The sequence below is a fragment of the Phocoena sinus genome, chromosome 15, assembly GCF_008692025.1.
Source record: "Phocoena sinus isolate mPhoSin1 chromosome 15, mPhoSin1.pri, whole genome shotgun sequence".
In the NCBI taxonomy this organism is placed as follows: Eukaryota; Metazoa; Chordata; class Mammalia; order Artiodactyla; family Phocoenidae; genus Phocoena; species Phocoena sinus.
The window spans coordinates 24,162,664-24,186,172 of NC_045777.1; the positions used below are offsets into that span (position 1 = coordinate 24,162,664).

At 38.8% G+C, this 23,509-nt stretch overlaps 1 protein-coding gene and 1 non-coding gene across 4 annotated transcripts in view; one reads left to right on the forward strand and one right to left on the reverse strand.

The window, feature by feature from the left end:
- The first annotated feature begins 3,016 nt into the window (after positions 1-3,016).
- The window catches only part of TRPC4AP (transient receptor potential cation channel subfamily C member 4 associated protein), a 77,993-nt gene continuing 57,500 nt past the window's right edge, over positions 3,017-23,509 (forward strand). Inside the window, exon 1 of one of the 3 annotated variants that reach the window (XM_032604190.1) lies at positions 3,017-3,225. In XM_032604190.1, coding sequence (XP_032460081.1) covers positions 3,058-3,225 — 168 coding nt within the window. In that variant the 5' untranslated portion in view covers positions 3,017-3,057. The remainder of the gene's footprint in view (positions 3,226-23,509) is intronic. The other 2 variants (XM_032604191.1, XM_032604189.1) reach the window with 2 other exon arrangements.
- On the reverse strand, positions 14,620-14,748 carry LOC116741048. The gene has a single exon (XR_004346024.1). It is a non-coding gene; the product is annotated as a small nucleolar RNA SNORA11 (small nucleolar RNA).

The window sequence follows — 23,509 nt, forward strand, 5'->3', positions numbered from 1 at the left end:
ATATTCCATTATATTGAAACACTAGATTTAACCATTATCCTACTTTATTGTTACATTTTTTTCAATTTTTGCTTTCACAAATAATACAGTAATAAGCATTTTTGCATTAAATCATCATCATATCAAATAATATCATTAGGGAGTAATTATCAAGTCAAAAAGTTTGGATTTCTTTATGATTAATTCATATTGCTAAAGAATTTCTTTGCAGAAAGATATATCAGTTTATGTTCTCACCATCAACATTCTACTATTAATAAAATTGAGGGTGGGCATTTTTTACACATTTACTGGTCATTTATTTATCTTTTGTGAATTGCCTCTTCCTTTCTACCTATATTTCTATTGGGTTGTTTGGTTTTTTCCTTGATTTTTTTAAAAAGCATTTATTTATTTAGGCTGCACCGGGTCTTCGTTGCAGCATGCGGGATCTTTTTAGTTGCGGCATGTGGACTTCTTAGTTGTGGCATGCGGACTCTTAGTTGCCGCATGCATGCGGGGTCTAGTTCCCTGATCAGGAATCGAACCCGGGCCCCCTGCATTGGGAGCCCGGAGTCTTACCCGTTGGACCACCAGGAACCCTTTACCTTGATTTTTGTAGGTGTTCATGCATCTGTTCATTAATTTTTTGAACCAATAAAATATTTGACCACCTACCGTGTGTCAGCTGAATATTCTATGTGCTGGAGATAAATGCAGCAATGAACAAAGACCAGGATTATACTCCAGTCAGGGGGAGGGGTGCAAAAAGTAAACAACTATGTCATGTGGAGATAGTGCTATAGAAACAAACAAAGCAGGTAATAAGATGGTGAGTTTAAGGAGTGCTGTTTTTATATGGGTAGTAGGGAAGATCTCTCCGTGAATACAAACCTGGAGTTCATGAGGAAGCAAGCCATTCAGAGAGCTTCCTGGGGATGAGAACTTCAGGCAGAGGGTGCAGTAAGTCCTTCATACATTCTGGATATTGACTGTTTCCCAGAATATCACTTGCCTTTTATGGTTGTGCATAGTGTCTTGTACAGAAAATTTTAACATTGTTAAGGTCAGACTTGTCAATCTTTTCCTATTCATGACTTCTGGGTTTTATGATTGAGAAGAACTTTTCTATCCCCAAATCGTAAAAGTATTCCCATAGATTAACTTCTACTACTTTTTTTTTTTGGTAAATTTATTTATTTATTTTTGGCTGCGTTGGGTGTTTGTTGCTGTGCGTGCGGGCTTTCTCTAGTTGCGGTGAGCAGGGGCTACTCTTCTATGCAGTGCATGGGCTTTTCACTGCGGTAGCTTCTCTTGTTGTGGAGCACGTGCTCTAGGTTCGTGGGCCTCAGCACTTGTGGCACGTAGGCTCGGCAGTTGTGGCTCATGGGCTCCAGAGCGCAGGTTCAGTAGTTGTGGCGCACAGGCTCAGCTGCTCTGCGGCATGTGGAATCTTCCCAGACCAGGGCTCGAACCCGTGTCCCCTGCATTGGCAGGCAGATTCTTAACCACTGTGCCACCAGGGAAGTCCCCACCTGTACCATTTTTATACTTTGGTTTTTAATATATCAGATAATTTACATATCATAAATGTATGAGGTATAATTTACATATCATAAAACTCACCCATTTTGAGTATACAATCTAATGATTTTTAGTCAACTTAAGGTTGTATAACTATTACCACAATCCAGCTTTAGAACTATACTTTGATTTTGTTATACATAGCTTTTAGTATGTCTGAGATTCATTTTAGCTTGGTGTAAAGTTTAAGACCTAACTTTTTTTTTTCTTTGCCCATTGATTTGAAATGTCTCCCTTACCACATGCTAAACTTCCATGTACACCTGGACCTTATCCTGGTCTCCCTGTTCCGGGGATCATAAATAGGGTTTTATTTGGCCCATGGAGTTTTTTAAATTGAGTGATTTCACATAAAAACCCAGACTTTTGGCCTTTCTGGAAAAACTAGACAATTCAGCAACAATCTGCAGGAGGCGAGTAGAGACCACTCCTTGTAGATGGGCATGGGGATGGTGACCACAATCACAGTTTGCCAGGAACAGTCCCTTTACACGCCTGCTGTCCCGTTGTAATTAATAGCATCCTTTCATTCTTAAAAGTTCTGGTTTGGGCAGTAAGTTATGGGTCACAATCTCCACCATTCCTTATTGCATCATACCCAGCATTCCTCTTTCATTTATGTTACAAGACCCCCTCCCAGGAAGAAAAAAGGAGAGGAGATGCCACGATCCGGGCACAGAAGTTTGCCAAAAAAATGATTACCTGGGCTCAGAGTAGAACAGAACATACTATCTGGTGGGGAGAAATCAGGACAAGAGTCCTCTGACAGAGAATATGATGTCACAATTTACCAATCCTTTTCCCTTCCATTATTCCATTTAACATCACAAAAACCTACCCAGTTACACAAGTTACCCAGTTTGTTACTGTGCGTCTGTGTATGGATGTGCTGTCTTCCCTGTAACCAGCATTTCAAAACAGGGACCTAGTTACTCCGCTCTGCTCACCACTGTTTTCTCAGGGACCGTTCAGTGCTGGGCGCAGAGCTGGCCCCAAGGAACTATTTCCTGGCTGTTTAGGCTCCCAGAAACTACTGACTGAATGAACTAATGAGGAAATTGAGGCTCAGAGGGGTCCGTGGCGAGTCAGAGGCAGAAAGAAGCAGGCGGGAAATCAGACCAGACGGCCTGATTCCTGGTCTGGAATCCAAGATCTTTTCCTAGCCAGTTGGCTGTAACCTCCCCAAATAGGCAAGAAATGGGAGAATGCACACGCGGGGACCTGTCTTCGACCTCGGGGGACCTCACTGAAATGCTGGACGGAGGGGCCAGAAGGACGAGTGGCGCAAGAAACGCCACATCACTCTCTCGCACCTGCCCTCCTGAGAGCAAGACTACATTTCCCAGCAGTCCCCGCGGCGCGCACGGCCCCTTGCCACGCGGCTTGCGCCTCCGCCGTCGGCCTACTGGGGGCGCTGCGGCGACCCCTCCGCCGCCCCGTAGGAATCTCCGCGGCCCCGGCGCCGCTTGCTTCCTGTTTGTCGGACGAGGAGACATGGCGGCGGCGCCGGTGGCTGCTGGGTCTGGGGTCGGCCGAGGGCGACGGGCGGCGGCAACTGTGGCGGCTTGGGGCGGATGGGGCGGCCGGCCGCGGCCTGGTAACATTCTGCTGCAGCTGCGGCAGGGCCAGCTGACCGGCCGGGGCCTGGTCCGGGCCGTGCAGGTACGAAGCCGGCCCGGAGGGGCGGGGCGGGGTGGACCGGGCGGGAGCTGGCGGGGGGGCCGGGCAAGAGGCCTTTCCAGGCCGCCACTGTACGGGCCCGACCCCTCTTGGCTGGCCGCGGGGCCTCCCTGTGGGCTGTCGCGACGCTGTCAGCCGCGGCGGGGCAGTGGGCAGCGGCAGGCTAGAGGCTCCGGGTTAGGGGCCGAGCAGGGCTGGGCTGCATCGGGCATTGATGGCGTGTACGAGTCTTAGGCCCAGCTCCTAGATCCTCCCTTCCTTGCGCCACGTCTGCACGTCTGGGGGACCCTGGGCGAGTTTGCTGTAGCCTCTACGGGCCGCGAGTTTCTTCCCCGTGACTTGGGCGGTGGGTCATCACTGCAAACCCCAAACGGTTCCCAAGCCATCATAAATGTCATTCTCTCAGAGAGGCCTTTCCTCGACACAACCCTCCCTCTTCAAAAGTGGGTCCCCATTGTTACTCAGTTACAGCCCTGAATTCGTTCCGTCCACATTACTTTCTTAGTCTGTAATTACATATTTCTTTGTTGTCTATCCTTTTTCTCGCTTGTATCCCACGTTAGGCTGAGCTCCAGCGGGTGCAGGGACTGTATCTGGTTTGCCAGAGTAGAGCGTCATGGTAAAGAGCTAGGGCTCTGGAGTCAGGCCTGGATTCAGAACCCTGCTCTCTCTTGCTTGGGCAAGTTACGTTTCTGTGCCTCAGTTTCCTGATTTGTGTAAAAGCGTTAAATGCATTTCTGGTGCACAGTAAAAAGCTGAAGAGTAATCAGTTAATATTAATACTATACTTGGTATTTGGCTTAAATAGTGCCCAATATATGATTAGCTTTTTTTTTTTTGAATGAATGAAGGACACTGCTTTAGGGTAAAGCGGGATGAATAAACCTAGGCTGCTCACTCCTCTACTCCCTCCGCCCCCATGTTCCCAGAACTTACGTTGCAAACACACCTGTAAAGCATTGGCTTAATTTAAGGATAGCTTTTGCGTAAAGAAACTTTTAAAGTAAATACAGGAATAGTAATAAAGTGATTGGTGGGAGTGGAGTGGGAATTGGGTAGATGAGGGAGAGCATGAGAGTGAGACTTTTCACAGTATAACTTTATATATGAACTTAATTTTGAACCACTTCAATATTACTCATATGGTTAAAAGGACAGAATATAAGATAAAGACCAGGTGGTCTGTGTTTGTAGAGGGTTACAGATGAAGAAGCAGTTCTGGGTGAACAGTATTTTCCTGAACATCAGTTAACCATAGATGAGCAACTTTTTTCCCTTTGCATTCTTCTCTGTCTGCCTTAAGATTCTGGAAATACTTGCTCTATCCTTTAACCCAAAGACCCTTACTGAGCTGGGTATGTAGGAATGGGCAGAAAGGGAACTAACTCACCTTTACTGAGCACATATTTTGGATCAAGCATTGTGCAAGGTATACAGTGTCTTTATTTAATTCTCAATCTTTTGAACCAAGTGTCGGGACTCACCTCAACACAGATGAAGAAACTGAGGCTCAGAAAAATTAGGTAATTCGCTCCTAAGCACTCGTCTTGATAATCCTCTATGTTCTGAGGGCAATAGGGAGCCACGGAAGTTCTTTAACTTAATGAATGGGGAAATTTAGTACACTTAATTTGTTTCCAGTGCTGGATGACTTGAAATGGGAGGAGACTGAAGAAGCTCACCAGATAGAAGGTGCTGGAATGTTCTTGAGCCTGATCTAGTCTGGTTATTGTGGTAATCAGTAGTTGTATACAGACAGGAATGGGAGCTATTTCAGAGGTTGAGATGGATGTACCTTCCCAAAACTATAGTGAAGATAAAGTGGGGAACTTCATCTTTCAGATGTGTCCTTTCTTAGTCACTTTCTTTGATCTCTTCCTTGCTACACCCCCACGTTGCAGAATAAATTATATCCTCACAAGTATTTCCATAGCACAGTAAGCATATCCATTATGGCATGTGGTATACTTGGAAAGACCAGATTAAAATTTTTTTTCTTTATGTTGTAAACACATAAAATTTACCTTCTTAATCATTTTTAAGTGTGCAGTCAGTAGTGTCAAGTATTCACATTGTTGTGAAACAGATCCCCAGAATTTTTTCATCTCGCAAATCTGAAACTCAACCCATTAAACAACTACTTTTTTCCCCTCCCCCAGCCCCTGGTAACCACCATTCTACTACTTTCTGTTTCCATGAATTTGATTACTTTAGATACGTCATATAAGTGGAATCATACATTGTCTTTTTGTGCCTGGCTTATTTCACTTAGCATAATATCCTCAAGGTTCATCCATGTTGTAGCATGTAACAGGATTTCCTTGGAAAAGACCAGATTTTGAAGTAAGATGGACCTGGATTGAATCCTAGTTCTGTCACTTATAACTAGGTTATATTATTTAACCTCTCTGAACCTCAGTTTCATTATTTCTAAAATGGCTGTAGTAACATCTACCTCATAGGGCTGTTAGGAGGAGTGAAATAACATATCTAAAAAGCTTGGCCAGTGTGTGGCACATAGTAAATGTTCAGTAAATAGTTGCCATCAGCTCATAGCCATCAGAGTGGGCTTCCTGAGAGACTGTGTCTTATTTTTCTTTGTGTGTGCAGAGCCTGAAACAGTGCCAGTCACTTGATCTTCAGGACTCAGGAAATTGTTTGACTTGAAATACTGTATGTGAGGGCTCTGTCCTCCTCTTCCCCAGTCCTGTCTCTTTGTATATCCCAAACAGTCCCATGGCTTTAAGGAGTTCTGGAGTCAGATTACCTAGGTTTGAGTTCCAGCTCTGGTACATACTTGCTATGTGTCTTTGGACAAGTAGCTTAATCTCTTTATGCCTCAGTTTCTTCTTCTTTTTTTCTTTTTTCTTTTTGTGGTATGCGGGCCTCTCACTGTTGTGGCCTCTCCTGTTGCGCAGCACAGGCTCCGGACGCGCAGGCTTAGTGGCCATGGCTCACGGGCCCAGCCACTCCGTGGCATGTGGGATCCTCCCGTACTAGGGCACGAACCCGTGTCCCCTGCATCGGCAGACGGACTCCCAACCACTGCACCACCAGGGAAGCCCTCTTCATTTTTAAAATAGAGATAATCATGGGACCTAACCTGCTAAAGCTGTGGTAAGGACCAAGAGCGTTTATACACATAAAGCACTTAAAATGGTGTCTAAAATATAGTAAGCATGCTATAAAGATTAGCAACTATCGTTTTTAGCAAAAATATATTCTGATAGATCCTAAATCTGTATTTCCATCCTGGTTTCTCTCTTTAGCTCCAGTTGGATATATCCAGATACTTTCTCAGGATCTCCACCTAGGCGTCTAATGGTCACCTCAAACTTAATATGGCAAATACAGTTCCTAATTCCTCTTCCACCAAACCTGATCTTCCTCAAGTCCCAAACAGAAATTGAGAGAAGCCTGGGAGAAGACCCCAGGCCACATGATTTAGAATGGGCCTTGTCCTACTTGGATTTTAATGTTCCTTATTTTCATCTCTCCCTTTCAGTTTGACCTCTATCAAGGTAATAAAATATGCTGGTATGATGCTTTAGCATTTACAGAGCCTGTTCACATTTATCAGCACATTTGATCCCTAAAGCAAATCAGATCTTATAATCCCTTGCTTAAAACCCTCCAATGGCATCCCATTGCAGTTGGAATCAAATCCAGATTCCTTTCCAGGGGTGCACGAGACTCTGCACAATCAGTAGGAATTGAGGGAAAGGGATAGACTAGGCAAAGCAGCTCACACAGGTCATGACCTACCGCACCTACAGATACTACTTCAGTTTGGCAATCTGGTCACAGGCTAGGTTTTGGCATCCTGTTTTTGTTTTGTTTTGTTTTGTTTGGGGCATGTGGGATCTTCCCGGACCAGGGCACGAACCTGCGTCCCCTGCATCGACAGGCGGACTCTAACCACTGTGCCACCAGGGAAGCCCCTGGCATCCTGTTTTGTTTCCCAAATTTCCGGTCATTGCGTCCTTCGTGATTTTTGGCATATCTAAATTCTACTTGAGTGTTACTTCATATATATTTTTTTAGATTGACTCTTTTTTTTTTTTTTTTTAAATTTCAGTTGGCACAATTGTTTTAACCTTGTTCTGAGCATTAGCATTTGAAACCTAGCGGTTCAAGTCAAATACAGTCTCTTTGCCTGTCAAGGATAATTTGATATCAGAAACCCTGTAGATAGGATAAATTCTCATTAATTAAAAATATGAATAATATTTAAACAGTTTTTGTATTCGCAAACCATAAAATTCATTCTTATATTAAATCCCATTAAAGTAGACACAAGCATTCATTGGTTAATGTTTTTTATCAGAATAATATAACAGTGTATTTAATCTTCATTAATTAAAGGTATTTAATCTTCATTATTCTTTAAGAAGGGTATTTACTTGCACTTAATGCATTTTGAGGCATTAGATATCTTAGGACTAAACAAGTAAGATATACATTTTATGTTTATGGAATTCAGCCTTTAATTATTTAAAAAGAAAAGCAGTAAAGACAAAAATAAGTCAGTGAAAACTGGAAGTGTCACATTCACTAAACAGGTTGACAGCTTAGGCAGCATGATGTAAGAGATTATCACTCCTGTAAACTGTTAAACCACAAGTATTCCGAGAGAAGAAACCCATACAACATCTGCCAAAAATTCAACTTTGAAGATGCCTGGATGGTGGCTCTTTTCATCACACTACTCAGCTGTTCACAAGGAAAACAAAATCCAGATGATTATTTTTTATCTTATTTATTTATTTATAAATTTATTTATTTTTGGCTGCATTGGGTCTTCATTGCCACATGCGGGCTTTCTCTAGTCGTGGCGAATGGGGGCTACTCTACCTTGCGGCGCGCGGGCTTCTCACTGCGGTGGTTTCTCTTGTTGCAGAACGCAGGCTCTAGGCACACGGGCTCTAGAGCGCAGGTTCAGTAGTTGTGGTGCACGGGCTTAGTTGCTCTGCAGCATGTGGGATCTTCCTGGACCAGGGCTCGAACCCATGTCCCCTGCATTGGCAGGCGGATACTTTTTTTTTAAAAATTAATTAATTTTTATTTTTGGCTGTGTTGGGTCTTCGTTGCTGCGCATGGGCTTTCTCTAGTTGCAGCGAGCAGAAGCTATTCTTTCGTTGAGGTGCACAGACTTCTCATTGCGGTGACTTCTCTTGTTGAGGAGCACGGGCTCTAGGCACACGGGCTTCAGTAGTTGTGGCACACAGGCTCAGTAGTTGTGGCTCGCAGGCTCTAGAGTGCAGGCTTCAGTAGTTGTGGCTCACGGGCTTAGTTGCTCCACGGCATGTGGGATCTTCCTGGACCAGGGCTCGAACCCATGTCTCCTGCATTGGCAGGCGGATTCTTAGCCCCTGCGCCACCAAGGAAGCCCCAGCAGGCGGATTCTTAACCACTGCACCACCAGGGAAGCCCCAGATGTTTATTTTTAAATGAGAGTAAATGCCTTGTGAGACAAACTAGTAGTAGTAAAAGAAATTCCATGTGAAGTTGAATATTTTGAATACAATTTGGAGGATCTCTGGGTATCATGAACCTTGTAACAAATAACAGCAGTGCCCCGACTTTTCACCCCCAAGTTCCACCCTCCCCAGGCAACCACTGCCCACACTGTAGCTGTTTTCTTTTGTAGAGGAAGAGTCCAGGAAACAGGAAAGCCAGCATTCTAAATAACATGCTTATAAGGCTATTTCTTTCTTGACTTTACAGTTTTAGAGATTATCTATTTTCTTCCTCTTGTAGAGATTAGGATTTAATTCACAGCACCCTGTGCCACACATTTGGTCTCCATCATTCTCCTTATGTAGTTATATCAATTTTGACTGTTGGTGTTAAGTATTTACATTATGATGATAGTGATGAGATATAATTGTTTTTAGCAGAGCCATATAGTATACAACAATTGTATTTGTTCTGTATAATTTGTTTTTCTTAGAGTTAAAAGCTGCCCTTTCTCCCCCTACTTTTTAAATTGAGACACAAATATAGTAGAATTCACCCTTTCAGTGTATAGTTCTACAAGTCTTGACAAGCACACACAGTTGTGTGGCCACCACTACAGTTAGGATTTAGAAATTCCCTTGTAGTAGTCACCCCTTCCTCACCGCCCTCCTTTGGCAACTTCTCATCTGTTTTCTATTCTGTTAATGCCATTTTACTATCATAGAAATGGAATCATTCCATATGCAGCATTTTGAGTCTGGCTTCTTTCACTAGTATAATCATCCTTATAAAATTTGCTTTTCTTTTTGTTTACTTACAATTTACTCCCAAATTCTAAAACTCCTACTTTTTTTTTTTTTTTTTAAGAAATCTTTCTTGGAACCCTCTGTCCTGCAATTTGCACTAGTTATTTGCTAGAACAGCTGTATAGCTGAATTCTTGGGATTTCCCTTCACCAAGTTCAGGGCATTTTATTTATTTTTCTCATGTTTTGGATCTCTGTTTTCTGAATCCTGTTTTCCTTTTTCTTGGAGTACATTCTCTAGTAACAACCTAAGAAAGCCTACATGGGAGGGAACTTTTTTTTAAAGCTTGCGTGTCTGAAAATGTCTTTTATTCTTATACTTGAGTATTTAGTTTAGCTGGGTATAGAATTCTAAGTTGGAAGTTATTTTCCCTTAAATTTTTAATGGCATTATATTATTCCATTGTCTTTAAGTATTTGGTGTAGCTGTTGAGAGGTTCTGTTCTGATTCCCTGTCCTTTGTGCATGACCTATTTTCCCACTCCTCACTCCCTAAGCATTTTTAGGATCATCTCTCTTTCTGCTATTCTGAAATTTAACTATGATATGCATTGATGAAAGTCCTTCTTTTTATTCGTTGTGGGTACACTTTGTGTAGATATACATTAAAATATATAACAGCTAAAATAAAGTCATGTCTATCACCTGACATTAACTAACCCCCTCTGCAAAATGATTGCACTAAGTGTTCTCTTAGGATCTTCCTTTTTTTTTTTTTGTGGTGCACGGGCCTCTCACTGTTGTGGCCTCTCCCGTTACGGAGCACAGGCTCCAGACGCGCAGGCTCAGCGGCCATGGCTCACGGGCCCAGCCGCTCCGCGGCATGTGGGATCTTCCCGGACCGGGGCATGAACCCGTGTCCCCTACATCAGCAGGTGGACTCTCAACCACTGCGCCACCAGGGAAGCCCAGGATCTTCCTATTTTTGAAAGACATTTTCTCTCCTGTGAAGTTCGAGCTGTGATTGCTTTGGAGAGCTTCATGGAATAGGTGAGACTTGAGTTGGTTCTGAAGAATGAGTAGAATTTTAACAGTAGCAGAGGTATTTATGACGCTAAGAACACCACTGAGAAAGTCCTCATAACCAGCCATTAGAAGATGGAAGAGAAAGTGAAGTGCTCCTGTGGGACATAGGTGGGAGATAAGTTTAGATATTTGGAAATAGAGTGGGGAGGGTAACTAACATTTATTGAGCATACACAGTTTGTCATTGTGCAGATACTTGGGTTTTTTTTTTTAAGTTTATTGTTAAATATTTGACCTATGAAAAGCTGTAATAAGTAATGCCAGTGTGTTACAACAATAAACATGTACCCACGACCAAATTTGAGGAGTTACCAATACATTTAATGCCCCTTTCATGTCAGTTCTCCCTGCCAGAGGTGCTTCTTTTGAGTAGATAACATATGCACATGTAACAAAAGGGTTACAGGGAAAAATAAGTCTCCCTTGCAAACAGCCTATTACCACCTCTACTAGCACGCTCCGGTTCTACTCCCAGAGGCAGCTATGGTTTTGATTTCTTGTGTATCTCTCTATCTAAGCTTAGGAAAGCAAATATGTCTCTATATGTTTGTTCTTACACAAGTGATACTATACACACTGTTGTGCATCCAGCTTTTTTCCCTTAAAATATATTTTAGAGATCCTTCCATAATCAGTACATACAGATTATTTTGTTTTAGGTGTTTACAAAACTTTTTGTGTTGAAATATACAAAAAAATGCACAAAAAATAACAGCCCAATGCAACTTCCAACATTGCATTTAGTTGTACTAGTTTTCATGCTTTATGTAAATAGAATCAAACTGTACTGAGTCTGCCTTCTTTCAGTCAACATTGTGAAATTCATCCATGATGATGGGTAAAGCTGTAGTTCATGCATTTTCATTTCTGTATAGTATTCTGTGGTATTAAACCACAGTTAATTCATTGTACTTTTGATGAGTATTTGGGATCTTTCCAGTTTTTGGCTATCGTGAATAATGCTTATGTGAACATTCTTGTACATGTCTCTTGATGTGTATATGCACAATTTCTTTTGGGTATATACTTAGAAGTAGAATTGCTGGGTTATAGGATATACATATGTTCAGCATCAGCAGCTGTTGCCGAACAGTTTCCCAAGTGGTTGTATTAATTTACAATCCCACCAGCAGTGTATATGAGTTGCTGTTGTTCCATGTTCTCGCTAACCTATGGTGCTGCCAGTCTTTTTAATTTTAGTCATTCTAGTGTGTGAGCAGTAGAATCTCATTATGGTTTTAGTTTGTGTTTCCCTCATGACTCATGAAGTTAAGCACCTTTTCAGAAGTTTACTGGCCATTTGGACATTCTCTCTTGTGGATTACCTGTTCAAATCTTTTGCACATTTTTCTGGTGGGGTTTTTCGTTCTTTTCTTTTTTTTAATTGATTTGAAGTTCTTTTTATTCGCTAGATAAGAGCCCTTTGTGGTGATGTTTTGCAGATATCTTCTCTTATTTGGTGGCTTGCCTTTTTAGTCTCTAAAAAGATCTTTTGATGAACAGAAGTGCTTTATTTTAATACGACTCATTGTATAACTATTTTCCTTTATGGTTAGTGCTTTTTGTATTCTGTTTAATAAATCTTTGCCTACCCTTCTATTTATCTTCTAGAAACTTTATTGTTTTGCCTTTTCCATTTAAACATACACTCCACTTGGAATTTATTTTTGGATGTGGTGTGAGCTTTTCAATAGAGATACCAAGTTGACCTGTTATTTATTGAAAAGTCTTTTTTGTCCTTCCAGTGCTCTGTAGTGTTTGTTTTCACATCTGTTTCATGTCTGTTCTGTTTCTCTGGTCTGTCCATTTACCCTTACACTGAAATCACATTGTCCTATTTTCTGTAACTTTATGTGTGTTGATTTTGGTTATAGAATATTGAATCAGAAGAGTAGCTTCTCCTACTTATCTTCAAGATTTCTTTGGCTCTTCTAGCCCCTTTGCCATTTCCATATACATTTTAGAATGAGCTTGTACATTTTTACAAAAAAATTTTGATTGGGATTGCCTTCTATTCAGTACAACACATTCATTCTCTCTCTCCTGCCCTTACTCCTCTTTTTCTCTGATCTAGTCTCCCTTAATCTCTCTTGATAATGTCTTATGTATGTAGTTTTCTATATAGTGGTCTTGCATAACTTTTGTTAGATTTATTACTTGGCATTTGACATGATTTGATAGTATCGTAAATAGTGTTTTTTAAATTGCGTCTTCTCACGATAGCTGTAAGATAAAAACAATATTGATTTTTCTATTGCTTCAGCATTTATATTGCTCTATATTTTAATACTTTACCTTTAGGTTATTTTGGATTGTATATGTATACAGTCATCTGCGAATATCATATCTGCAAATGAAGCTTTTATCCTTTCCAATCTTACATCTTTTTTTTTTTTCCCTTGCCTAAATGTGCTGTTTGGGATGCTCCAGTACAGTGAATTGAATTGGCATGTTCCTGATCTAAGAGGGAGAGCCTTAAACATTTAACCATTAAGTATGATGTTTGCTGAAGATGTTCTGTAGATACTGTTATTAGTTCACTTCTTTTCTGAGTTTGAGTTTATGATGTTGAATTCTATCAGAATGCTTTTTCTGCATTGAGATGTTCATATAATTGTTTTCCTTGTGTTATTAATGTGAATTACATTGAGTACAATTTTCAAATATTAAACCAAATCTGAATTTCTGATTCAAAATTTCATCCTTCTTAGATTGCTAAATTTGATTCACTAATTTTTTTATTAGGATTTTTATCCTTCTGTGTTCATGAGTGAAAGTAGCCTATAATTTTCCTTTCACGGGGTTTTGGTATCAAATTTATCCTGGCCACTAGTCATAGCTTTAGTTGGACCCCACGAATTTTGATCTGTAGTGTTTTCAGTGTCATTTATTTCAGAATATTTTCAAATTTCTACTTTGATTTCTTCTTTGACCTGTGCATTTTTTAGAAGAGGTATTTCTTAATTTCCAAACATTGGAGTTTTATAATTATCTTTCTGTTACAGATTTTAGGCTGACTGCACTGCAGTCAGGGAACATAGTTTGTATTTCAGTTCATTTAAATATGTTGAAATTTGCTCCATGGCCTAGCAACTGGTCATTTTGTAAACATTCTGTGTACTTGCAAAGAATGTGTAGTGAGTAGTTACTAGATGTAGTGTCAATTTCTGCAGTGAAGCCATCTGGGATTTTGATAGGAACTGCAGTGAATCAATATTGAGGGTATTGCCATATTAGAAATATTAAGTCTTCCAATCTTTGAACGTGGATGACTTTCCATTTATTTAGGCTTTCTTTACTTCTTTAATTTCTTTCAATGATGTTTTGTAGTTTCATTGTACAAGTCTTGTATCCCTTTTGTTAAATTTATTTGTAAGTACTTTATTATTTTTGATGATGTTATAAATGGGATTGCTTTCTCTTTTTTTGAGATTAATTTGTGCTTTTATTTGCCAGTATAAATACAGTAGCTGGCAATTTTTTTAATCTAAAAAGTACATTTTATATCACAGTCCAACACACACACATATATAATATGTATACATATATAAAAGTGAAACAAAATTTTGCCAAAAACGTCTACCCTGCGTGTTAATTCTTTTTAAGACTTTTTTTTTTAACCAAGGCTGAACTGCCCTGACACATCATAATCACCAAAGTTCCTAGTTCATCTTAGTGTTCACTATAATGAAGTGAATAGTGTTGCACGTTCTATGGGACAAAAGTATGGTGACATAAAATCATTATAATGTCATACAAAGTATTTTCACCACTCATAAAAACATCTGTACTCTGTGTATTCATCTCCCCTCTCCCCCCAAACTCCTGGCAACCATTGATCTTTTTATTGTCTCCATTGTTTTGCCTTTTCCAGGATGGCATATAGTTGGAATCTATTTTTCTTTTTTCCTTGAAAATAGGGGTCCAAAGCCCTAATGCCTATAAGACCACTCATGGCCCACCCATGCATGGACCAGACAGGCTCTAGGTGGCAAACTCCCCCACTAAATACTGTAGATTTCCTTCCAGTACTGAGCCCTGTCCCACTGGTCCTGCCTGGTAGCCACGTAAAAGTGCAGGGGGATACATATTGGGTATTTGTTCATAGGAAGGCCACAAGTTTTGTGCCCCTTGTCACAGTGAACCCAGGTTCCTGTTGGGTGTGTTGTAAACAGACGAGCCATTTCTTGAGACCCCTGCTCTGAGCACACCCATGGGATTGCTTTCTTATTTTCACTTTTGGATTCTTCATTGCAGGTGTATAGAAATTCAGGTGATTTTTCTATATTGATTTCGTATCCTGCAATCTTGCTGAACTTACTTATTAGCTCTAATTGTGTGTGTGTGTGTGTGTGTGTGTGTGTGTGTGTGTGTGTGTGTGTGTGTAGGGGTTCCTTAGTATATTCTGTATGCAAGATGATAGCATCTGTAAATATCGTTTTACAAATTCCTTTTCAATCTGCATGCCCTTATTTCTTTTTCTTGCCTTGTTGCTCTGGCTAGAATCTCTAGTACAATGTTAAATAGAAGTGGTGAGGGTTAACGTATGTGTCATTTTCTTGATCATTTTGGGAACTCATTCAGGCTTTCACTTTTTTTAAAAGTAAAGTCCATACTTTATTCAGATATCCCCAATTTTTCTTTTCTTTTTTTACTTGAAGTGTAGTTGATTTACAATATCATATTGTTTCAGGTGTACAACATAGTGATTCAGTATTTTTATGGATTATACTCCATTTAAAGTTACTATAAAATAATGGTTATATTTCCCTGTGCTGTACAAAATATCCTTATTGCTTATTTATTTTATACATAGTAGTTTGCATCTCTTATTGTCTCTCCCCTCTTTCCACTGGTAACCACTAGTTTGTTCTCAGTATCTGTGAGTCTGTTTCTGTTTTGTTATATTCATTCGTTTTATTTTTATCTAACATAATTTTTTATTGGAGTACAATTGCTTTGTAATGTTGTGTTAGTTTCTGCTGTACAGTGAAGTGAATCATCTATATGTATACATATATCCCCTCCCTCTTGGACCTCCCACCCCCAACCCATCCATCTAGGTCATCAGAGAGCACCGAGCTGAGCTCCCTGTGCTACAGCAGGTTCCCACTAGCTATCTGTTTTACACATGATAGTGTATTTATGTCAAACCTAATCTCCCAATTCATCCTGCCTCCCCTTCCCCCCCATGTCCACATGTCCGTTCTCTAGATCAACTTTTCTATTCCTGCCCTGCAAATAGGTTCATCTGTACCATTTTCCTAGATTCCATATATATGTGTTTTACTCTTTCTGATTTACTTCACTCTGTATGACAGACTCTAGGTCCATCCACATCTCTACAAATGACCCAATTTCATTTCTTTTTATGGCTGAGTAATATTCTGTTATATATGTGTACCACATCTTCTTCACCCATTCATCTTTCGATGGACATTTAGGTTGTTTCATGTCCTGGCTATTGTAAATAGTGCTGCAGTAAACATTGGGGTACGTGTGTCTTTCTGAATTATGGTTTTCTCAGGGTATATGCCCAGTAGTGGGATTGCTGGGTCATATGGTAGTTCTATTTTTAGTTTTTTAAGGAACTTCCATACTGTTCTCCACCGTGGCTATATCAATTTACATTCCCACCAACGGTGCAAGAGGGTTCCCTTTCTCTGCACCCTCTCCAGCATTTATTGTTTGTAGATTTTTTGATGGGCCATTCTGACCAGTGTGAGGTGATACCTCATTGTAGTCTTGATTTGCATTTCTCTAATAGTGATGTTGAGCATCTTTTAATGTGCCTCTTGGCCATCTGTATGCCTTCTTTGCTGAAATGTCTATTCAGGTCTTCTGCCCATTTTTTGATTGGGTTTTTTTTTTTTTTTTTTTTTTGATATTGAGCTGCATGAGCTGTTTTTATATTTTGGAGGTTAATCCTTTGTCTGTTGCTTCGTTTGCAAATATTTTCTCCCATTCTGTGAATTGTCTTTTCGTCTTGTTTATGGTTTCCTTTGCTGTGCAAAAGCTTTTAAGTTTAATTAGGTCCCATTTGCTTATCTTTGTTTTTATTTTCATTACTCTAGGAGGTGGGTCATAAAAGATCTTGCTGTGTTCACATAAAAGATCTGTGAGTGTTTTTCCTATGTTTTCCTCCAAGAGTTTTATAGTGTCCAGTCCTACATTTAGGTCTTTAATCCATTTTGTGTTTATTTTTGTGTATGGTGTTAGGGAGTATTCTAATTTCATTCTTTTACATGTAGTTGTCCATTTTTCCCAGCACCATTTATTGAAGAGGCTGTCTTGTTTCCATTGTATATTCTTGCCTCCTTTGTCATAGATTAGGTGACCATACATATGTGGGTTTATCTCTGGGCTTTCTATCCTCTACCATTGATCTATATTTGTTTTTGTGCCAGTACCATACTGTCTTGATTACTGTAGCTTTGTAGTATAGTCTGAAGTTGGGGAGCCTGATTCCTTCAGCTCCGTTTTTCTTTCTGAAGATTGCTTTGGCTATTCGGGGTCTTTTTTGTGTTTCCCTACAAATTGTATGATTTTTTGTCCTAATTCTGTGAAAAATGCCATTGGTAATTTGATAGGGATTGCATTGAATCTGTAGATTCCTTTGGTTAGTATAGTCATTTTCACAATATTGATTCTTCCAATCCAGGAACATGGTATATCTCTCCATTTGTTTGTGTCATCTTTGATTTCTTTCATCAGTGTTTTATAGTTTTCTGAGTACAGGTCTTTTGCCTCCTTAGGTAGGTTTATTTCTAGGTATTTTATTCTTTTTGTTGCAGTGGTAAATGGGAGTGTTTCCTTAATTTCTCTTTCTGATCTTTTGTTGTTAGTGTATAGGAATGCAAGATATTTCTGTGCATTAATTTTGTATCCTGCAACCTTACCAAATTCATTGATTAGTTCTAATAGTTTTCTGGTGACATCTTTATGATTTTCTATGGATGGTATCATGTCATCTGCAAACAGTGACAGTTTTACTTTTTCTTTTCCAATTTGTATTCCTTTTATTTCTTTTTCCTTTCTGTTTCCTGTGGCTAGGACTTGCAACTGTGTTGAAAAATAGTGGCCAGAGTGGACATCCGTGTCTTGTTCCTGATCTTAGAGGAAATGCTTTCAGTTTTTCACCCACACCATCACCAGAATGATGTTTGCTGTGGGTTTGTCGTATATTGCCTTTATTATGTTGAGGTAGGTTCCCTCTGTGACCACTTTCTGGAGAGTTTTTATCATAAATGGGTGTTGAATTTTGTCAGAATCTTTTTCTGCATCTGTTGAGGTGATCATATGCTTTTTTCCTTTAATTTTTAATATGGTGTATCACATTGTTTTGCATATGTTGAAGAATCCTTGCATCCTTGGGATAAATCCCACTTGTTCATGGTGTATGATCTTTTTATATATATGTATATAAATTTATTTATTTATTTATTGGCTGCGTTGGGTCTTCATTGCTGTGTGTGGGCTTGCTCTAGTTGTAGTGAGTGGAGGCTACTCTTCATGCAGTGCGTGGGCTTCTGATTCTGATGGCTTCTCTTGTTACAGAGCATGGGCTCTGGGTGTGCAGGCTTCAGTAGTTGTGGCTTGCAGGCTCTAGAGTGCAGGCTCAGTAGTTGTGGCGCGTGGGCTTAGTTGCTCCGCGACATGTGGGATGTTCCCAGACCAGGGCTCGATCCCATGTCCCCTGCATTGGCAGGCGGATTCTTAACCACTGCGCCACCAGGGAAGTCCAGTGTATGATCTTTTTAATGTGTTGTTGGTTTCGGTTTGCTGGTATTTTGTTGAGGATTCTTGCATCTATGTTCATCAGTGATATTGGTCTGTAATTTTCTTTTTTTGTGATATCTTTGTCTAGTTTTGGTATCAGGGTGATGGTGGCCTCATAGAACGAGTTTGGGAGTATTCCTCCATCTGCAGTTTTTTGGAAGAGTTTGAGAAGGATAGGTGTTAACTCTTCTCTAAATGTTTGATAGAATTCACCTCTGAAGCCATCTGGTCCTGAACTTTAGTCCATACTTTATTCAGATTTCCCCAGTTTTTCTTTTTCTTTTTTTAATTGAAGTGTAGTTGATTTACAGTATCATGTTGTTTCAGGTGTACAACATAGTGATTCAGTATTTTTACGGATTATACTCTGTTTAAAGTTACTGTAAAATAATGGCTATATTTCCCTGTTCTATACAAAATATCCTTGTTGCTTATTTATTTTATACATAGTAGTTTGTATCTCTTATTGCCCCTCCCCTCTTTCCACTGGTAACCACTAGTTCACAGTATCTCAGTCTGTTTCTGTTTTGTTATATTCATTCGTTTTATTTTTTAGATTCCACATATGAGTGATAATATACAGTATTTGTCTTTCTCTGTCTGACTTAGTTCACTAAGCATAATACCTTCTAGGTCCTTTCATCCTTTTTTATTGCTGAGTATGTTTTATATTGATTCTGTATCCTGCAACCTTGTATTCTGTTGTATATATATATACACCACATCTTCTTTATCCATTCGTCTGTTGATGGACGCTTAGGTTGCTTCCTTTTGTTGGCTATTGTAAATAGTGCTGCTATGAACATTGGGGTGCATGTTTCTTTTTGAATTACTGTTTTCGTTTTCCTCAGATATACAGCCAATAGTGGAATTGTTGTATCATGCAGTAATTCTGTTTTCAGTTTTTTGAGGAATCTCTGTACTGTTCTCTGTACTGGCTGAAACAATTTACATTCCCACCAACAGTGTTCTAGGGTTCCCTTTTCTCCACATCCTCCTGTGAACTGTTATCTTACTGTGGTTTTGTATTGCATTTCTCTGATGATTAGCAATGTTGAGCATCTTTTCATGTGCCTCTTGGCCGTGTTTATGTCTTCTTTGAAAAAAATGTCTATTTAGGTCTTCCACCCATTTTTAAATTGGGTTGTTTATATTTTTTTCCTGTATTCTCTTAAAGTATAGTTGACTTACAATGTTAAGCTAGTTTCTGCTAATTGGGTTGTTTGTATTTTTGATTTGAGTAGTATGAACTGTTTATATATTTTAGATATTAATACCTTATCAGTCATATATTTGCAGATATTTTCTCCCATTCAGTAGGTTATGCCTTTTCATGTTGTTGATGGTTTCCTTTGCTGTGCAAAGGCTTTTAAGTTTGATCAGGTCCCATTTATTTATTTTTGCTTTTGTTTCTTTTGCCTTAGGAGACTGGTACAAAAACATACTGCTATGATTTATGTCAACGTGTGTTCTGTCTGTGTTCTCTTCTAGGGGTTTTATGGTTTCCAGTCTTACATTTAGGTCTTTAATCCATTTTGAGTTTATTTTTTATATGGTGTGAGAAAATGTTCAAATTTTTTAAAAATTTATTTTATTGAAGTATAGTTGTTTTACAGTGTTTGTTACAGATTTCATTGTTTATCATGTAGCTGTACAGTTTTCCCAACACCACTTATGGAAGAGACTGTCTTTTCTTATTGCATATTCTTTTCTCCTTTGTTGTAAATTAATTGACCATAAGTGTGGGGGTTTATTTCTGGGCTCTCTATTCTGTTCCACTTATCTGTGTGTCTGCATGTATGTGCCAGTACTGTGCAGTTTTGGTTACTGTGGTTTTGTAGTATAGTCTCAAATCAGGGATTGTGTTATCTCCAGCTTTGTTCTTTTTTCCTCAGGATTGCTGTGGGAATACAAGGTCTTTTGTGGCTCCATATAAATTTTAGGAATTTGTTCTAGTTCTGTGAAAAATGCCATGGGTATTTTGATAGGGATTGCATTAAATCTGTAGATTGCTTTGGATGTATGGACATTTTAACAATATCATTCTAATCTAAGAACACAGGATATCTTTCCATTTCTATGTATCAACCTTAATTTCCTTCATAAGTGTTTTATAGTTTTCCGAGTATATGTCTTTTACCTCCTTGGTTAAGTTTATTTCTAGGTATACTTTTTGGTATGATTTTAAGTGCGATTGTTTTCTCTTTCTGATAGTTTATTATTAGTGTATATAAAAGCAACAGATTTCTGTATGTTAATCTTGTGTTCTGCAACTTCATTGAATTCATTCTAATAGTTTTTTGGTGGAAATTTTAGGGTTTTCTATATATGGTGTCATGTCATCTGCAAATAGTGACAGTTTTACTTCTTTCCTTCCACTCTGGATGCCTTTTATTTCTTGTCTGATTGCTGTGGGTATGGCTTCCAATACTACATTAAATAGAAGTAGCAAGAGTGGCATCCTTGTCTTTTTCCTGATTTTAGAAGAAAATCTTTCAGCTTTTCACTGTTGAGTATGATGTTAGCTGTGGGTTTGTCATAAATGACCTTTATTATGTTGAGATATGTTCTCTGTATTACCAACCTTGACAAGAGTTTTTATCATGAATGTATGTTGAATTTTGTAAAATGCTTTTTCTGTATCTATTGAGACGATCATGTGATTTTTTTATCCTTTTCTTTTGTTAATGTGGTGTATCACTGATTGATTTGCGGATATTGAACCATCCTTGCATCTCTGGAATAAATCTCACTTTATCATGATGTATGATCACTTTTATATATTGTTGAATTCGGTTTGCTAGTATTTTGTTGAGGATTTTTGCATCTATATTCATCAGAAATATTGGCCTGTAATTTTGTTTTGTAATGTCTTTGGTTTTGATATCAGGGTAATGGTGGCCTGGTAGAAGGAATTTGGGAGTGTTCCATCCTCTTCAATTTTTTGGAATAGTTTGGTATTATTTCTTCTTTATATGTTTGGTAGAATTCTCCTGTGAAGCTGTCTGGTCCTGGACTTCTGTTTGCTGGAAGTTTTTAAAATTTCAGATTCAGTTACACTATTAGTGATCAGGCTGTTCAGATTGTCTGTTTCTTCCTGATTCAGTATTGGAAGGTTGTATGTTTCTAGAAATTTGTCCATTTCTTCTAGGTTGTCCAACTTGTTGGCACATAACTGATCATAATATTCGCTTGTGATTTTTTTGTATCTCTGTGATATCAGTTGTTATTTCTCCTCTTTCATTTCTTATTTTGTTTATTTGGGTCCTCTCTTTCTGGCTAAAGGCTTAACAGTTTTGTTTTATCTTTAAAAAAAACTAGATCTTGGTTTCATTGGTCTTTTCTATTTTTTTTTTTTGGTTTCTCTTATATATTTCCTCTCTGATTTTTATTATTTCCTTCCTTCTGCGACTTTGGGCTTTGTTTGTTCTTCTTTCTAATTCCTTTAGATAGTAGGTTAGGTTCTTTATTTGAGATTTTTGTTTTGTTTCTTGATATAGGCCTGTATCTCTATAAACTCCCCTCTTAGAACTGCTTTTGCTGCATCTCAGATTTTAGAATGTTGTGTTTCCATTTTCATTCTTTGGGTATTTTCTGATTTCCTCTTTGATTTCTTCAGTGACCCATTGGTTTTTTGGTAGTTTATTTTAGTCTCCACCTGTTTGTGTTTTTTCCCCATTTTTCTTGTAATTGGTTTCTAGTTTCATACTGTTGTGGTCAGAAAAAATGCTTGACATCATTATCTATGCACTTAAATTTGTTGAGACTAGTTTTGTGGCCTAGCATGTGGTCTTTCCTGGAGAATGTTCCATGTGCACTTGAAAAGAATGTATGTTCTTTTTTTGGATGGACTGTCCTGTAGATACCTATTAAGTACAACTGGTCTAATGTGTTATTTAAGACCACTGTTTCATTATTTTCTGTGTCAGTGATCTATTGATGTAAGTGGGGTGTTAAATCCCCTACTGTTATTGTGTTATTGTCAACTTCTCCTTTTATGTTTGTTAATGTTTGTTTTATGTATTTAGGTTCTTCTGTATTAAGTGAATATATGTAAATGAGTGTTATATTCTCTCTTCTGTTGATTCCTTTACTATTATATAATGCCCTTCTTTTTTTGTTATATACTTTGCTTTAAAGTCTATTTTGTCTGATATGAGTATTCTTTCTTGTTATTTCCGTTTGCATGAAATGTCTTTTTCCATCCCCTCACTTTCAGGTGTGTTTTTAGCTCTGAAATGAGTCTTTTATAAGCAACATATAGATGGGTCTTGGTTTTTTATCCAGTCAGCCACCCTATGTCTTTTGATTGGAGCATTTAGTCCATTGACATTTAAAATGATTATTGATAGGTATGTACTTACTGCCTTGTATGTACTTATTGTTACTTTTTTTTTTTAAACGATCAGGGCCTTCTTTCCTTTTTTAAAAAAATTTATTTATTTTTGGCCACGTTGGGTCTTCGTTGCTGCATGTGAGCTTTTCTCAAGTTGCGGTGAGCAGAGGCTACTCTTTGTTGCAGTGCGCGGGCCTCTCATTGCAGTGGCTTCTCTTGTTTCAGAGCACAGACTCTTGGCACGTGGGCTTCAGTAGTTGTGGCGTGCGTGCTCTAGATCTCAGGCTCAGTAGTTGTGGTGCATGGGCTTAATTGCTCCGCAGCATGTGGGATCTTCCCGGACCAGGGATTGAACCTGTGTCCCCTGCAATGGCAGGCAGATTCTTAACCACTGCACCACCAGGGAAGTCCCTATAGTTACTTGTTTTCTGGTTGTTTTTGTAGTTCTCCTCTGTTCTCTTTTTCTTCTTTTAGTTTCTTCCTTTGTGGTTTGACGATTTTCTTTAGTGGCATGCTTATGTTCCTTTTTCTCTAGTGTTTGTGTATCTATTTTAGGTTTTGATTTGTGGTTACTATGACATTCATATGTTGACTTTTAACTGTATTGACTTGTTTTAAACTAACAGTCATGTAAGTTCAAATGCATTCTAAAAGATCTACATTTTTTTACTCCTCTCCCTCACATTTTGTTTTTGATGTCATAGTTTTATATCTTTATGTTTATCCCTTTATTGTTTATTATAGTTACAGTTGACTTTACAGTTTTTTGTCTTTTAATCTTCATGTAGCTTATTTAAGTGGTTGATCCTCAGCCTTTACAATATATTTGCCTTTCAGGCTTTCACCATTAATTATGATGA